The sequence below is a fragment of the Oryza glaberrima genome, chromosome 1 (genome assembly GCF_000147395.1).
Source record: "Oryza glaberrima chromosome 1, OglaRS2, whole genome shotgun sequence".
NCBI classification, from domain to species: domain Eukaryota; kingdom Viridiplantae; phylum Streptophyta; class Magnoliopsida; order Poales; family Poaceae; genus Oryza; species Oryza glaberrima.
The window spans coordinates 698896-716870 of NC_068326.1; the positions used below are offsets into that span (position 1 = coordinate 698896).

The 17975-nt window shown below is 45.0% G+C and overlaps 2 protein-coding genes across 6 annotated transcripts; one reads left to right on the forward strand and one right to left on the reverse strand.

Annotated features, from left to right (window-relative positions):
- Positions 1-187: 187 nt before the first annotated feature.
- Positions 188-8801, reverse strand: LOC127769786 (uncharacterized). 5 transcript variants are annotated; one of them, XM_052295440.1, is made up of 12 exons: positions 4881-5158; positions 4592-4750; positions 3627-3776; positions 3392-3526; positions 2870-2922; positions 2591-2797; positions 2370-2480; positions 1784-2283; positions 1361-1529; positions 855-1094; positions 649-780; positions 188-528 (listed from the first exon to the last, which is right to left on the reverse strand). In XM_052295440.1, exons 2-12 carry the CDS (start codon positions 4728-4730, stop codon positions 394-396), a joined length of 1971 nt encoding a protein of 656 aa, XP_052151400.1. In that variant the 5' UTR covers positions 4731-4750; positions 4881-5158; the 3' UTR covers positions 188-393. The 5 variants fall into 5 exon arrangements, 3 of the variants coding, with proteins under 3 accessions (XP_052151400.1, XP_052151392.1, XP_052151409.1); XM_052295432.1 differs by having other exon boundaries at positions 2591-2922; XM_052295449.1 differs by lacking the exons at positions 4592-4750; positions 4881-5158 and having other exon boundaries at positions 2591-2922; positions 3392-3550; positions 3627-3760.
- Positions 8748-12763, forward strand: LOC127782504 (rust resistance kinase Lr10-like). The gene is made up of 3 exons (XM_052309737.1): positions 8748-9630; positions 10929-10952; positions 11285-12763. Exons 1-3 carry the CDS (start codon positions 8748-8750, stop codon positions 12355-12357), a joined length of 1980 nt encoding a protein of 659 aa, XP_052165697.1. The 3' UTR covers positions 12358-12763.
- The last annotated feature ends 5212 nt before the right edge of the window (positions 12764-17975 follow it).

The window sequence follows — 17975 nt, forward strand, 5'->3', positions numbered from 1 at the left end:
AATCATGCTATGCTTGCTTAGATCTAGTGCCATCAGATCATTAAATCACCAACGGATTAATGGCCATGTCGTAATTTCCTCCCTATCACCAACAGTCAAATGTAGTATTGGTCAGGTCGGATGCGATTTTATATGCAGTACGTCGGTTGCACTGTCTTCTTTTCTTGTGCCCCTGTCTAAATAAAAATGAAATCCTGAAACCCCCTTTTTCATTAGGCATAAGAAAATTACAAATAACTAAAAGAGAGTGACGGATTAAATTCTGAAATGGCGACGAACACACAGTGAAACATGCCGTCGCCAAACTTCTTCTGATCGGCAATACCGTTTTGAGTCTACTACAAAGCACGGCTGCAGATACGTTCAAATTTTCAGATGTTGGGCGGAGGTCTTTCAGTTCTCATCTTGCCCGAGTACCCGCGTTACGACTCCAACAGCGATTGTGCTTCCACAAGACCTTAAGAATGCCCTGCCAAGAGCTCGGCATTTGGAGAATTCTTCAACACAGACCGGAGCGTCTAAGGTAACCTGACAAATATCAATAAAATCACAACATCGCAAATGAACAAATACCAAGAAAATCACAACATCGCAAATGATGACTTCGTAAGCAATGGCTCCTCACAAGGATCTGTGATCAGTTGTTACCTGCACAACTGCATTCTGCTTTGACTTAAGAAATCGAGGTGCAGTTTTGCTTGGTTTGCCAGCCTTGTCAAGCAATGCCACGATTTTCGTAACCCTCGCAGCCTCCTTCACATGATGTATGTGAAACTCGACCTAGGCCCATATTTTTATCAGATTGCATCAGGGAAGAAAATAATCAAAAAGAGAGCTTTTGGTCATATCTTTACCTGATAGCCAATAAGGATAGGAATGGTGACGTCCAACACTAGAACCCTTAGCTCCAAGAAGTTAGAGACAGGCACTGGGAAACCAGGGTTGCAAAGAATCCCACCTGCTATTAGCTTACTCCCATCGATGCCCTGTAAACTAACCGCTACATTATCACCAGCTCTTGCTATGTCACATGAATTTGAATCCCGCTCGATGGATTTCACTGTCGCCACTTCCCCACAAGGTGAAATTAAAACCTGCAACAGCAAGTTCCAAGCTGTCAAAACAAGATATGAATGTCAAGACATTTGCGTACAAAAGCAAGTATAAATATATATTTTTTTAAAAAAAGACCAAATTCCGACATCATGCTGTTACTGAAAGATTGGCATGCAAATATGCAACTAGCAAATGTCACAATGTAAACGCTCTTGATCAATCTTTCCTCTATCCTCATATTTGGAGCTCATCTCAATGAAATATACAAGTATCAATAGTCCCTGTTGATTTGTGAGGAATGTACCTTTGAACCAATTCGAATAGCTCCAGTCTCTAATTTTCCAAATGCTGCCAACTGCCCTGTTGACTGAGACTTGATAACATCACAGATAGGAAGAATGAGGGGCTTTGAAACATCCCGAGATGGAAGCTGCAAGGAATCTATAGCATCCAAGAGACAAAATCCTTGATACCTGAAAGGACATCAGTTCAAGATTCCTATTCTTCAGATAAACAAATGATTTTTTTTCTAATAAGACAGTATGGTCCCAAATATTTCAAAATTTCAGTAATGCTATTCTCACGAGTGCTTACTACGATATGTCGATATTACCATGTGAAAAGGTTAGAAATTGCAAGATGCATGAAACAGCCATCTCTGTTGAAAAATTCTACACAATGTAGTGTTTCGAATGGCATGGAAGTAGTGTGTCAAAACATAACTTACCAGGAAGTTAAACGGACATCAGAAGGAATTTTGATCAAATTCTGATTTTCAGCAGCACTAAGAGGAATCCAGGTAACAGATGAATCTTTGAAGTTGCATGCCCGCAGAAAACTACCAAGTTGAACCTTGATGAACTCGAATCTTTCTTTGGAGTACCCGATGGCATCCATCTTGTTGACCGCAACAATAAGCTGTTCAACGCCGAAGCTTCTAATAAGCTGAGCATGTTCTTTTGTCTGGCCAACACTTTTCCCTCCTTCACCGTCCATGCCAGCTTCAAATGAACCAGTGCAAGCATCAACAACAAGAATAGCTGCATCAGCTTGCGTTGCGCCAGATATCATATTTGGTACAAAATCTTTATGGCCTGGAGAGTCAAGCAAAACTACACGGTACTTCTTGGTCTCCAAATAAGCCACAGCCACAGTCATTGTCACACCTCTTTCTCTTTCTTCACTGCTTTCATCCATAGCCCACGCATAAGCAAATGATCCTTTTCCCTGGTAAAAAATAATTTCCATAATACAAGAATATGAATGGAACATCAGGATCAAGTATAGTACAATAACAACAATAATAAACTTACTTTTTCTTTAGCCTCCTTCTCATTCTTGTGCATATCTTTTTTCGATATCCTTCCTAACAGATGTAGCAGTCTCCCAGAGAGTGTTGACTTGCCAGAATCAACATGACCTACCTAAACAAATTGTTCGTAGACAGTAACCTATTTAGACAAAGCACTTTTAGAATAACAAAATTGTTAAGGAACATATGCCATATTCAGAACAGAAGATGAGTATAGCATACTATTGCAAGGTTTAGTTGGCTCAGCACTCCTGATTCCTCATTAGCAAACATCCACTTCTCAGGCTTATATTCTTCAGGTAAATAAGGTTTTGCAGTATCTACTTCATTCTTTTCTAAACCTAGCTTCTGTATGTCAGAAGAAAGTTTCTGGGCCACATCCTCATTCTGTGCAGAACTGGTAGCCCTACTACTCTGGTCCTCCTTCAGCTGAAAATGATCAGAAATCAATTGAGCTGTCCTCTCGACAGGCACATCTTCAGGAAGTGCAATGTGTTTCACCTTTTTCCCAGCGCCTGATGAGCTACCAACAGATGCGTACTGTGTGGAACCAACTGTTGAACAATAAAATAATTTAAATTAAGGTGACAATAAAAGAACAAAGCTAACAGGCTTTTTTTTCAACAGGAAGGCTTATCAACCAACAGATGATACAACTGGTTGGGAAGATCTGCAAATCAAGTACAAATAAGTCACCCTTACAAAAGTAGCTTGGTTCAGACTTCAGAGTGCATGACACGTGAGCTGTGGGTTGTTGTTGTCCAACAGGTGAAACATTTTTTAGTGGTATGCAAGGGAACAATCTGTTCAGCCACAGGAAGTGACAATGGTGCTTGGGAAAGAAAAGGATCAAAATCTGCTTCCCGCACATAAGATGAGCTAATGTGATTCTTTTATATGGTGAATTATGAATTATCCTTTTCATAACTCAATAAGGTGTTATGGTAGGAGAAGCTAGTTTAAAGGTAGAACAGAGTTGCATACACAAAATTGTACAGCATCTACCATTTGCACCAGCAGTACCTTTCTCATGAGATATGATAGCATTCTTTATCTCAGGGTCACCACCAAAGTCTGTAGTACGAGTATTCACTGGCATCTTTGTAGAATCAGATTTCGGCATCGAAGGTGTCCCAAAATCACTTGGTATCCCATGGACTGTAATTTAATAGTTATAGTACACTATGATTACATTAGAATTCCTTGTCAGAATACAAATTGTGATTCAAAGAGAATTAGAATGGGTGAAGGATGTTACCTTTTATTGAACCATCCTTGGCAGATTTCATAAAGGATTCTCGAAAAACCCCACACATCTCACAATACACCATGCTTTCATGATTATCGAACATGCACATGGAGCATCTCCAAAGCACAGGCACCATACTTGAGGACTTCTTCGATGACTCTGCACAATAGAGTGGTGACATAACATTAGAGATCAAGGAGCTGCACTACACGCAGTTAGCTTGATATGCTGAGTAAGTCACAAAAAAACTTCACTGTACAACAACAAAGCAAAGCATTCGATGCGTGGAGCTTATGCGGAAAGCAACAGTTAAATGTATAAGCATATGAATTATTTCAAAATGTGCCAAATATATAAAACAATAATATGCATATGCACCAGGATTCAGCAAGCAACCAGTAGGTAATCCTGGTAGTTCTAACTGGCAGCCAGCTATGTTTCGATTCTCACCCAATTTGGGTAGATTTAATTTGTAGTAGGTTTTTATTTTGATGGACTGGATGAATGATATTTGACTCATTCCAAAAAATGCATGTTGAATAACAGTGCCTTCAAGAAAACAAATATCTGAAGTGCATATGATGGGATAAATGGGCAAGGAAATTATCACAAGACCAGGTAATCGGCAAACATAAGTTACACGATCACTGCATTTGTTTGAACAAGCAATGCTATTGGAAGTTTTAGAGTAATTAAGCACTAGAGATTCTTATTTGCATATTCAGGCAATAGAGGATGCGATAGCAAGTACGAATGCAGGATGGAAACAATGTAATGACATTAACAACATTTAACACCACTGAGCAAATTATGATAACGGGTGAAGGCTCCTAGTAACCTACACCGCCGTAACTAACCTACACGAGTAGATATGTTAGGTGTGCATCATGAAGCGACTCCAATAGCTATTTCACCATTCTTACAAGCTGAGGTGTACACTGTCTAGTACTAGCTTCAAACCTTTGACATAATACCTTTCTCCTCCTTCGTAGGGTGCTGAATGTCGTCACTGTGCCCAGTCTCACCGTAATCATCATAATCTTCATCATACTCATCATAGTCATCATCGTACTCATCATCGTAGTCAGGCCCAGAGACAACCTTGCGCGGCATCCTGCTGACACAGGGCAGACCTAATGGGGAAAAAAATAGTGTTATTTGTAAAGAGAAAACCTAGCTTCCAGATTTACAAGAGAAGATAAGTTTGAGGCAAATTCGAGATCTGGAAGCTGGTTTTCTCTTTACAAATAACACTAACCCTACCATCAAATCAAGAAAGGAGGCTTTGAACAAATAGCTTGATTGAAGTATGAAGTGGCTCGGTGGGCGACGATGACGGGCGAGCTCCGGCGAGGGCCTGGGGGCCTGGGCGACGATGACGGGCGAGCTCCGGCAGCGGCGAGCTCTGGTGGTCGCGCGCTGGGGCCTGGGGGACGCCGACGGGCCGGCGCTGGTGGGAGGCGGCGACGGAGGCTGGCGGAGGAGGGACGGAGGGACGGCAGGCGGCGCTGGCGGTAGCGCGGCGAGGGCGGTGGCGGCTTAGGTCGCTGGGGGGAGGAGGACTGGAGCCGACTAGTATACCTGGCCAAATGGGCCGGGCCAAGGCGTGCCGGCCCGAGCACGGCAGCACTGTAGCCGGCCCAGGAACGGCACGGCACGCCCGCTCGTGGGCCGTGCCGGCACGACCCGTTCAACCGTGCCGTGCTTGGCCCGACGTCTGAGCCCATGGGCCGGTACGGCACGGCACGGTTGCCATCGGGTCGGCACGTCAACGCCACGTCAGCAAAACCGCCATCCAAAACCGCTGAGGGAGTCAAATTGCACTAGTTTGAATAGTTCGGGGAGTCATCCTATCCGGTTTTACGGTTGAGGGTCACGGATTAGATTCGGGTGACTTTTAAGAGAGTCAAAGTGGACTTTTTCCTTTTATTAAATTTAACATTGAATATATTTTGATAATATGTTTATTTTATGTTGAAAATGCTAGTATATTTTTTTATAAAGTTGGTCAAACTTAAAAGTTTGATTAGGATAAAAATAAAAGCAACTTATAAGGACAAGTTCACTGTACTTCTTTGCATGATAATACTAAGTGCATAAAACTACATATACATGGGCCTCCGCGTAATGACGCTAGCGTACACAGAAAAATACAATCATCACATATATAAGCAGCTTCAGCAATCAGCATTTCGCAACGTGCATACTACTAGTACTAAGTTACTGGTAGCTAAAGCTCTGAAACAGGCTAATGCTTTCGTCGTCATCGTCCTCTTCAGCTTCAGAGATTGCAGTCAGATCAGATGACAGATGGTAAGGCTCTACTCCAAGGGGTTGCTCATCATCACAGAAGAATGGCTTGGGAGGAACTTGGAGATCATCGCTGCCACCTTCAAGCATCTCTATCACCTCGCTCATCGTCGGTCGATCAGATGACCTCATCTGAATGCACCATAATCCAACAACGCAAAGCTTCTTCTCCAGCTCATGCATGTCGACAATGTCAGAGATCTCACATGTTTCTCGTCGAGTCAACTGCTTGTACACCCGGGATGGATAGTATGCCTGACTTGAGTTTGCTGCATTCGGATCTGCATTTCTTCTTCCTCCGGCCATTTCTAGTAGCAGCATCCCGAAGCTGTAAACATCAGATTTGCTTGATATGGTACCAAAGCTCCGAGAGATCATCTCAGGAGCTATGTAACCTATCGTTCCTCGTGCGGCACTCACTGGCACAAAGCTCTTGTCCCTTGGGTACAGCTTGGCGAGACCGAAATCTGCAACTTTTGGGACAAAGTTATCATCAAGAAGAATGTTATGCGGCTTGATGTCAAAGTGTAGAATCTGCATCTCACACCCCTGATGCAGGTAGTTGATCCCTCTTGCAATACCCAAGGCGATCTCATTCAGCTTGTCCCAGGAGAAACTCTTCTCTACCGAGAAGATGTACTTGTCAAGAGAGCCTCGAGGCATGTACTCGTATACAAGTGCCCTCCTCATTTCTTCCGAGCAAAACCCGATCAGACGCACCACATTGACATGGTGGATCCTTCCAATGGTTGAGACCTCACTGATGAACTCATCTCCGTTACAGCTGGAGCTACCAGTGAGCATCTTGACAGCGATATGGACATTGCCCGGGAGCAATACACCTTTGTATACAGAGCCATAGCCTCCTTGGCCCAGCTTATCTCGAAAATGGGATGTGATCGCAATGATGTCAGTGTAGGCGTACCTCGTCGGACCAATCATCTGTTGCATCCGGAGGAACTTCTCTACCGCGTCGATCGTGATCCTTGTTTTCCAGTACTTGTGGGCAAGGAAGATGAATACCACCAGCGGCACCAACAGTAACCTGCATAGAACTTTGCAGACATGCCAAGAACCCAAGAAGCAGGGTTTTTTAGATAGTGACAAAGTACAGGACAATATCACTCAAAAAGAACATTGCAGCTATAATGATTAAGTGAAGGTAATTCAAGCATACCAAAATGGAGCTTGATGATAGCAATGACAGATACTATGATAACCACGAATGACATTAACTTTGTTGTGTAGACGTGATCAGTAGCTCTGCAACTTGCGAAATGTATATCGCTCCAGAAAATAGCACGGGTTATATTCCGAATGCTTGCACCAGATATATGATCTCTGAAGTACCTGCAGATCACACAATTGTAAAGGACGGGTTATGCGAAGGGGAACATATCTTTCTATGTAAAGAGAATTACGAGGAGAAAAGCAACCAAGTCGGTAGCAAATGGAGCCACGAGATGATTTTGGGGCAAGACACATTTGAGAGCAGAGCAGAGCAGACTCACTCACCTCATTGAATCGTTGAGGCATTGCGTAGTGCTTATACCCCTCTGGCCACGGATAATCTCAAATGGAAATCTAACACGAAATCCCTTCCTTATAAATCCTACGAGATCTGTGTAACTTGCATTCTCTAGCTGAGAGTAGTCCTGACCATCAAATTCAAAGGGAATCATGCCCAAGTATCGACAAGAGGGTTGAAGCTCTCCAACTGCACAACTGTGGAACCTGTTGAGGTAAAAGAAGGAATTGTTGGCAGGCAGGCAAGCGAGGGGCCTGTACCGTGGCATATTAGCATCTGCTATTATTGGTTTGGAACAATTCACAAAGCATGCCCAAATACTGCCTGAATCAGTATCCAAATCGACAAAAGAATCATTGGATATCTCCCACCTAGGCCTAGGCCAGTCAATGTTAGGAGGGTGAAGATCAGCGCCAGGAAGAGGGCAGTTGCTGCTGTTTGAATCATCTTGCAGGGTGGCGTCGATGGCCAAGAAGGACTGATCGGTGTAGTCTATGCTGCTAACGTAGTATGTTCTTGTGTTGATCTGAATGGTGGCCTTGCCATTGTTACAGGACAGGTCATACCATGGACGAGGGCCGATACCACAGTCGCGAGTGTCGCCTTGAAGACGGAAAGGGTAGGATATGTTGTGAAGGTGACCGCAGGAGAAAGGAGGACAGTAGTGCAGGTTGTTGTCTTGCCCTCCTCCAACATCAGCTGCAACAACTCCAAGCAAAGAAGTGATCAGTAGTAGAGCTTTCTGCAGGGTGTAGGTAATACTACTACTAATGGAGCTCGCCATGGCTGCAGCTTCCCGGATGAATGGCTTTGGTTCTCTGCTTATGGAGTTGGCTGCAAGTGCTGATGGTTGTCACAGCAACCATGCTGTGTTATGCAAACGAACTTCTTTTTGCCTATATCTTAACAATTGAATAATTGCAAATGCTGGCGTCCTTCCGCCGGCCCAGCGAAATAAACAAAACAAAAAGCTTAGGCTGCTGATTAACGTATACTTACCTAATACTTTTGGGTGGCTAGCTTCCACGCTTTCCGCCTGCAGGATGGTCAGCAGTTGACGCCTTGACGGACTGCAGTACGTAGCCTAGCGCTTTGTACTATTTGAACAAGCCATGGAGACACACCACAAGGAACCTTTAAAAGAATAAAAATTCATGGAGGCATGGGGCACATACGGCAGTCAAGTCAAATTGTCAAAGTTGGAGGACTGCCAGCCGGCCAGGCACAGACACGCATATGATTGGTAGGAGTATATAGTATTTCCGTTGCTCTTCTTCATGTCCATGAGGACCATGACAGAAATGAATACTGGTCGAGTTAAGATGAGCTCTGGACATGCTCTTGCGGCAGCCCTGTTGCTGTTTCTTCTTGGAGCTCAGTTGAAGAAGGTCACAGCGTGGGAAGACAAGGATTTCTTCAGCTACTGCCCGCCGTCGCGGTGCAGCGAGCATGGCCCGGAGATCAGGTTCCCTTTCCAACTTGAATCCAACAATACTACACCATCCTCATGCGGCTTACCATGCATGAAGCTATCGTGCTATGGCCAAGACACCATCCTAGATAACAAATACCTTGGAAGGCCATACAAGGTGATCGCCATAGATTACAGGCATATTACCCTGACAATCTCCCCGCTCGCAGTCGCAGGCTTGGAATACTCCTCCTCCTGCCCGCTTCTAAAATCGGTACCAATTCCTTCTGTACAGTTTCCTGCGGTGCCACTTCCTTCCGTACCATTTCCTTATTATCGTCACTTTGAAAACTGGACATCCTGCGACATATACTATTGGGAACCTGCAGCACTAGTAAGCTGTTCATCAGAGTTCGAACCAGCTACTATCCCTGATGCTGCCGATTATATTGCTGGTCCCATCTCTTGCCTTAGCAACACAAGCCACTTCTCCTATTTGGTGGCTTATGATGTACCCACATTTCTTATTCCATTGGACTGCGAGGTTGTCTCAGATGGCCGCATTCCGATACCATGTTTTTCACACGGTGGTGTCTACAAGTTCAGAGAAAGTGCAGAAAGAGTACTCAGTTTTTCTGAGACGACGATCAATTGGACATTCCTCGGAAATGCCATCGCCTTCAATTGCTCACGGCAGTGTGAATTCCAAGGCCGACGCTGCGCATTCAGTTCACGAAGGAATCAGACATTCTGCATGCGTCAAGGTATTATTTGTAACCCGGCAAATCCCTCTACAGCAGGCACCGTCTTCGTTTATTTTCTGCAAGTTTTACAATTTTCAGTTTACAGTCCACTAAAAAGCCATCAAACACATATGAGCGCCACACACTTACTTCATCTTAATCTCAAACGTGGTTGCTCAAAATGTAGATCTATAAAGCTTTACCAACCTCATCATAAGCCTCTGAATTGCATTCACTTATGGAAGCGCATCATTGATTACAATTTACAACAAGATTATGGCTGGCATTTCTTGTACTGGAGCCTGGAGGTGCAATATATATTAAATCATGCTGACAGATGAGCTGCATCAGTGCATTACTGCAAAGGTTATTTTTGTTTTGGACCATAGCAAAGATCACCGAGATGGATAATACCATATATAGCTTATGCCATTAACATGTGGGCATGGTCATCCCCGCATGTCATTCTCACATGCAATGGTATTTCTAACCGATGCATCTTTATACTATTCAATTTTCTGTTAATATGATGGTCACCTAAAAAATTAAGAACTGGAAGCGGAAATGAACACAACCATAATACAACTGCATGGGCATGGCTGCACCTGCAGAAAGTTACTGAAGAAACAAGACTTACCTGCTATTTTTTGCCGGGTTGGCCGAAAAATCGACCAACCGAATTGTATTAAGAAGAGAGAAAAAAGAGCCAGGTACATACGACATTATACTATCGCAGGGCATAACCCCCCCCCCCCCCCAAAAAAAAAAAAAAAAAAAAAAAAAACCTAGGTACCTGCTATCACAGACGTAATATTCCAGTTGTCTGCAGCAGCAGTTCAAGGTTCGTAGACAGATAGTTCAGATGGTATAGAAGTAGGTAATTTGGTTGCTTGTATGATACAACTAGAGCTGCAACGAGATGCTCCTGGATTGTTTACTTGTTTTGATGAGTAACGTAACAAGGTTAAGATTGATCTGAGGTGTGATAGACAGATAATTTCCAGCCCCTCATCCGCCTTATCCCACCCTAATAATTCTTAATACCATTTTATCATTTAGCACCAGCAAGATGCTTATGATATTTGTTGAACATGATGTAGGGATCATTTCTCATTTACAAATATATTCATATAGTCAGAATCTAAAACTTAATTAAGCTCATTCCACCTGGGGGTCTGGGTCCGCTAATTGCACTATAGCAGTCACTTGTAAATAACTATATATGTTGGGTTTTACCTTTTCTTTCTCAAGAAGCTATTTTCCCTTTTTATTAATTAAAATATCAATCAAATCTAAATTCTCTTGTTTGGTATTTGCAGGTTCACGTGTCAAAGTAATTGCAGGTATTGCTCAATCCAAATCTTCCTTTGTTCAAATGAAAATAAAAGGAAAAGAAAAAAGGCTATCTATTACATACAAAATCTTGTTTTTATTTACTATGGTCTTACATTCTCTTTTACCCATTACAATCACTAAGTGGGATGCCTTTATTTTCCTGTCCTAATCAATATGTTGATAGTATGTTCCTTTTTCGGTTTGTGTGGTAGATGGTTTTCCCAGCATATTCCTCTACTTCCATTTTCCAGAGTTAAGATTTACTAAAAAAAAGTTGGGCTATGAGCCTTCTGGCTAGAAATAAAGCAATGCACTAATTTCCTGTTCTCTGCAAAATCAGCTACATCATCGGTTGCCGCATTTGTTGTTCTTTTATCAACGGCGGCCACTGCACTCTATCTGTCACTGAGGAAAAGATATAACGAAGAGATACATTTGAAGGTAGAAATGTTTCTAAAAACGTATGGCACATCAAAACCCACAAGGTACACTTTCTCCGAAGTAAAAAAGATAGCAAGGCGATTCAAGGTTAAACTAGGGCAAGGCGGATTTGGAAGTGTGTACAGAGGCGAGCTACCAAATGGAGTCCCTGTGGCGGTCAAGTTGCTAGAAAACTCTGAAGGGGAGGGAGATGAATTCATTAATGAGGTTGCAACTATTGGGAGAATCCACCATGCAAACATTGTCCGCCTCCTTGGCTTTTGCTCCGAAGGAACAAGGCGGGCTCTAATTTACGAATACATGCCCAACGATTCGCTGGAGAAATATATATTCTCACATGACTCTAATACTTCTCAAAAACTCCTAGTACCAAACAAGATGCTAGATATTGCTTTAGGGATTGCCCGAGGAATGGAGTACCTCCATCAAGGATGTAACCAGCGTATCCTCCACTTTGATATCAAGCCTAACAACATCCTGCTGGACTATAACTTCAGTCCAAAGATTTCAGACTTTGGCCTTGCAAAGCTGTGTGCAAGGGAGCAAAGCATCGTTACATTGACTGCAGCAAGAGGCACGATGGGTTATATTGCACCAGAGCTATATTCTCGGAACTTTGGAGAGATATCTTATAAGTCAGATGTTTACAGTTTTGGCATGCTGGTGCTAGAAATGGTTAGTGGAAAGAGGAACTCAGACACAAGTGTTGAAAGCCAAAATGAGGTGTACTTCCCGGAGTGGATCTATGAACAGGTTACCACTGGGCACGATTTGGCACTTGGTAGGGAAATGACTCAAGAAGAGAAAGCAACAATGAGACAGCTGGCTATTGTGGCACTTTGGTGCATTCAATGGAACCCAAAAAATAGGCCATCAATGACAAAGGTGGTGAATATGCTAACAGGGACGTTGCAAAGTCTACAAATGCCACCTAAGCCGTTTTTCTCAGCTAACAGCCATCCTAAGCTGTAGAGCATGCTACAATAATTTAATAAAGGAATCAGCGATAGCGAAACTTAATACATAGTTTACAACAAATGCCTAGCATTAACATGCCATATATTCTTATCATTCCAAGCCACCTGAAGCACAAGCTGCCAGCCACTTTTCAGTGTGTAATATTCAATGAACAAATTGGAAATTTGTGGTTCAGTTGCAGTGGTTACCTCATTCTGTTGTTCCTGTAATTTATCCCCTCCAATCCTCCATGGTTTATTCCACAGTGCTCTGGATGCCCCTCAGAACTTTTAAGCCCTTGATATGGTAATCCTTTTCCAATTGATTTGCCAGAATTTGGTGGGAATGCCACCAGAAGATCATTAAGCAGTGCATATACAGTGATATTTATTGTGATGCTTGTTCCCAAATAGGCTAGATTACTGCATAAGTAGACGCATTGCGATAGATAGATATGAGCACGGTAATTCCAAAATTCAGATAGAAAGAACAAACCAAACCAAACCAAAGGTGTCACCTCTATCGTCAGTCAATGCAAAGTAGTAGTAGGAGTCTGATCTCGAGTCTCGAGAGCTGCGACCTGCGCAAGAATCCCCTTGTCTCGCGTGAGGAGGCGGCCCTGCCCTTGTGCATGCCCACCACTCCTAAGCCTCCATCCACCTCACCCCACGAAGATCCGACGAGAGAGATGGGTGGTGGTGGAAGGCGATGGCGTGAACCGAGATGGGTGAGGACTGAGAAGGGGGAGAGAGGGAGGTGTCAGAGGAGAGAGGGGGAGACGGCTCCGGCGACCGGCCAGCTTGTCGGCTTACGGGTTCGGGGGAACAAAGCCGGTGGACGCGCACCAAGGACGGAGGCGAGGAGTAAGAATAACGAAGGATTGGGCCCAGTTGTGATGAGAGACCTAAGCCCGCCAAAGCAAAAGCCCACTTCCTTTACTGTATGTAATTAATGGGCCTCATTTGGGCCACACGATCAACAACAAAGTGGAAAAAGTACACGCAAGGTCCCTCAACTTGGTAGCCAGATACAAAATCGTCCCTCAACCGCAAAACCGGACATCCGGCGTCCCCCAACTTACAAAACCGGTCACAATAGGTCCCTCGGCGGTTTTGACCCTGGTTTTGTCCCACGTGGCGGCTGACTCAGCGTGGGACCCACGTGGACCCCACATGTTATGGAGACCACGTCAGCGCCCTCTCTCTCTCTATTTCTCTCCTTCCTCTCGCTCTCTGCTCTCGCACAGGCGGCGGCGCGCGCGGCCGGCGACGGCGGCTCCCGGGTGGCGGCGCGCGGGCTCAGGGCGGTGCGAGCTCGCCGGCCTCCCCGTCCCCCTCGTGCGGTCGGCGATGGCGGCGCGCGGCTGCGACCATCATAACTGACGCGGAGAGGAGGGCCGATGCGGCGGCGGCGTCACCGACGCGGTGGGGAAGAGGGTCGGCACGGCCGACGGGGAAGGAGCGGCGGAGGGAAGATCGACCGGCCGGGTTTTCTTGAGGTAGCGCCCGATACGGCTGACGGGCAACTAGAGCCCGGCCTTGACAGAGCGCGTCACCGCCTTCTTCCTCGGCCCGCCGGCCTTCCTCTCGCCCGCCGCCTTCTTCACCTTCCCGCCGCCAACGCCTTCCTCTCACTATCTCAAATCTCAATTCGATTTGGATGCAGCGCGGGAGTGGGGGGAGAGTCGACCACACCGGCGGGAGAAGTGGGAGAGGAGGCCGGCGGGAGACGGGGAGATGAGGAGGGCGAGTTGTCGTCATCGCCGCCCAGTCCGCACCCGCCTGCCTCCGGCAGGAGGTGGAGATGTGCGGGGAGTAAGGGGCAAAGTCGGAGGAGGGCGGCCGCCCACACCCACAAGTTGTTGCGCCCCCGGTGATGCGGCGCGCACGGAGCGACCTGGAGCTCGCCCGCCGCCCGCCCATCGCCGCTCTCACCCGCCGCACTTCGCCTGCAGCCCGGCGCCGTCTCCGCGTGGAGTTGTTCGGAGAACCACATCTTGAGCTCGCGCCGCACCGAGCCCGCGCGCCGCCTCTCCTGCATCGCCCCGCCGAGCTCCGGGCCGGCCACCGCCCTTCACCGCCAGAGTCGCGACCACCGTCGCCTCGCCGGCTCGCTACGCCTCGCGTTGCACGGCGCAAGTGAAGAGATTGAAGAGAGAGACGAGAAAAGAGGGGAAAATAGAGAAGATATGACATGTCATACTGACATGTGGGGCCCACGCTGAGTCAGCCGCCACGTGGGACAAAACCGCTGAGGGACCTATTGTGACCGGTTTTGTAAGTTGAGGGACGCTGGATGTCCGGTTTTGCGGTTGAGGGACGATTTTGTATCTGGCTAACAAGTTGAGGGACCTTGCGTGTACTTTTTCCACAACAAAGTAGAGTGCAATGCCCGTGCGTTGCGACGGGTGAATACTATTTTAGTCTCATTATTATTGTTATTATATGGTTTAGCTATGATGAAATTCAATTTGGGAATTCATTTGGACTTTTTTTTTAGAAAATCATAAACTACAATTAGAGTCCGACTTTCATCTCTCAAGTTAGCATGCGAGTTTTTTTAAAGATATTTCTTATACAACTCCTTTTATATTTTCAAAAGCAAACGAATTTAAAATGAAACATAGATCTGTATTTGCAAAAGCAAACAAACTTAATAACCGACTCAAATATGGATGATGTACCAAAATACCGACAAAAACATCTTCAATCTTTATAATAGTAGAGATAGAGATAGAGATGTGGTGGGTCCCATGCTGACTCAACTGCCACATCAGTCAAAACCGGATATTGTACTATCCTGGGACCTTGGATACACTAGTTTCGTAAATTGAAAGACGCGTTATACCTTGTAAATTGTGGTTCATGGATGTTTGGCCTCATGGTGAGGGACCTAATATAATCCAATTCATTCCCTGGTGCCTCATATATGGGCCTCAATTTGGGCCGCACAAAAGCAGAGTGCAATTGTTCTTCTTTTTTTATTTGTTTCCTTTCTTTTGGAGGAAAGCAGAGTGCAATGTCTTGGGTGTTCTGTTCGCTTCCTGCCAATGGATTCCTCTCCATAATCTTAAGAAGATTTATTCATAATACTGTTTTGTGCAGATTAAGCATACACTTCCTAAATATTACAACCTCTCACTTTATCTGCTTACATGTATCACAGGATACATAAAACTACATAGGTCTCAGCATACTGAAGTTGACAGCAAACAGGCGTACAAAGTAAATACAATCATCATAATTAGCTTTAGCATTTCGAAATGTACTTACTACTAAGTTACTGGTAGCTTTCGAACAGACATATGCTTTCATCATCGTCGTCCTCATACTCCTCGGAGATTGCAGTTAGATCAGATGGCATATTGTAAGACTCCACTCCAGGGAATTGCTCATCATCACAGAAGAATGGCCTTGGAGGAACCTGCAGTTCATCACTACCACCTTCAAGCATCTCTATCACCTCACTCATCGTCGGTCGATCACACGACCTCATCTGAATGCACCATAATCCAACAATGCAAAGCTTCTTCTCCAGTTCATGCATGTCAGCAATGTCAGATATCTCGCTTGTTTCTCGCCGAGTCAGCTCCCTGTACACCCGTGATGGATAATATGCTTGACTTGAGTTTGCTGCATTTGGATCCGCATTCCTTCTACCTCCAGCCATCTCCAAAAGTAGCATTCCGAAGCTATAAACATCGGATTTGCTTGATATTACGCCAAAGCTCCGAGAGATCATCTCAGGAGCTATGTAACCTATCGTTCCTCGTGCGGCACTCACTGGCACAAAGCTCTTGTCCCTTGGGTACAGCTTGGCAAGACCGAAATCTGCAACTTTTGGGACAAAGTTATCATCAAGAAGGATGTTATGCGGCTTGATGTCAAAGTGTAGAATCTGCATCTCACACCCCTGATGCAAATAGTTGATCCCTCTTGCAATGCCCAAAGCGATCTCATTCAGCTTATCCCAGGAGAAACTCTTCTCTGACGAGAAGATGTACTTGTCAAGAGAACCCCGAGGCATGTACTCGTATACAAGTGCTCTCCTCATTTCTTCAGAGCAAAACCCGACCAGACGCACCACATTGACATGGTGGATCCTTCCAATGGTTGAGACCTCACTGATGAACTCATCTCCGTTGCAGCTGGAGCTACCAGTCAGCATCTTGACGGCAATATGGACATTACCCGGGAGCAATACACCTTTATATACAGAGCCATAGCCTCCCTGGCCTAGCTTGTCTCGAAAATGGGATGTGATTGCAATAATGTCTGTGTAGGCAAACCTCATCGGACCAATCATCTGCTGCATCCGGAGGAACTTCTCTACTGCGTCGATCGTCATCCTTGTTTTCCAGTACTTGTGGGCAAGGAAGGTGAATACCACCAGCGGCACCAACAGTAACCTGCATAGAACTTTGCAGACATGCCAAGAACCCAGGAAGCAAGGGTTTTTTAGATAGTGGCAGAGTACAGGACAATATCACTCAAAATTGGTCAAAACAAAAATCACGATCAAAAAGAACATTACAGCTATGATGATTAAGTGAAGGTAATTCAAACGTACCAAAATGGAACTTGACGATAGCAATGGCAAATACTATGATAACCACGAGTGACACTAACTTTGTTCTGTAGAAGTAACAGCAAACTGCGAAATATATATCACTCCCGAAAATAGCTTGGGTTATATTCGAAATGCTTGCACTAGATATATGCTCCTTGAAGTACCTGCAGATCACACCATTGTACAGGACGGCCGGCTTAAGTGAAAGGAAAACGTCTTTCTTTGTAGACAGAATTACGAGGAGAAAAAGAACCAAGTCGGTGGATCCACGAAGTGATTGGGGAAAGATATATTTGACAGCAGACTCACCTCATTGAATCGTTCAGGCATTGCGTTCTGTAGCTATAGTAATCAGTTGGAAATTGAACAAGAAATCCCTTCCTTATAAATCTTTTGATATCTGTGTAACTTGCGTTCTGTAGCTGCGAGTCCAATATGTGCCGAGAATCAAAGGGAATCATGGCCAAGTATCGACAGGAAGATTGAATATATTGTACTTTACAGACACCAGAGGTGGAGACAAAAACAAATGAATTGTTCGCACTCAGGCAAGTGATGGGCTTGTACAACCTCATGTCTACTACTGCCTGGGAACAAGTCACAAAGCATGCCCAATTATTGTCTGAAGCAATACCGAAATTTTGAAAGCCATCAGAATTAGTTCGAGGATACGGGAAAGGGAGGTGATCGGAGCGAGGAAGAGTGCAGCTACTGTTTGTATCATCTTCCTGCATGGTGGCATCCACAACTGAGAAGACTTCACCGGTATAATTGATGCTAGTCAAGATGTATGTTCCAGTGTTGATCCGAATGGTAGCGTTGCCACTGCTGCAGGAGAGGTCGTACCACGGACGAGGAGTAGCAACACACTGCCGTGAGTCACCTTGAAGACGGAAAGGGTAGGATATGTTGCCAAGATCACCACAGGAGGAAAGACACTGCTGGTTTTGCCCTGCTCCAACAACATCTGCTGCAATAACCACAAGCAAAGAAGAGACAAGTAGAGCTTTCTGCAAGGAGAAGTAGTACTTTCTACAAGGAGTAGCAGAAGGATGAGATGCATT

Excerpts from the sequence above, each read along its gene's own strand:
- LOC127769786 (XM_052295432.1), bottom strand. The coding sequence starts at position 4,730 with ATGCCGCGCAAGGTTGTCTCTGGGCCTGACTACGATGATGAGTACGAT. Across the intron at positions 3,527-3,626 it reads CAAGGATGGTTCAATAAAAG|TCCATGGGATACCAAGTGAT; the intron begins GTAACATCCTTC and ends ATTAAATTACAG. Across the intron at positions 1,530-1,783 it reads GATGTCCGTTTAACTTCCTG|GTATCAAGGATTTTGTCTCT; the intron begins GTAAGTTATGTT and ends ATGTCCTTTCAG.
- LOC127782504 (XM_052309737.1), top strand. The coding sequence starts at position 8,748 with ATGACAGAAATGAATACTGGTCGAGTTAAGATGAGCTCTGGACATGCT. Across the intron at positions 9,631-10,928 it reads GACATTCTGCATGCGTCAAG|GTTCACGTGTCAAAGTAATT; the intron begins GTATTATTTGTA and ends TGGTATTTGCAG. Across the intron at positions 10,953-11,284 it reads ACGTGTCAAAGTAATTGCAG|CTACATCATCGGTTGCCGCA; the intron begins GTATTGCTCAAT and ends CTGCAAAATCAG.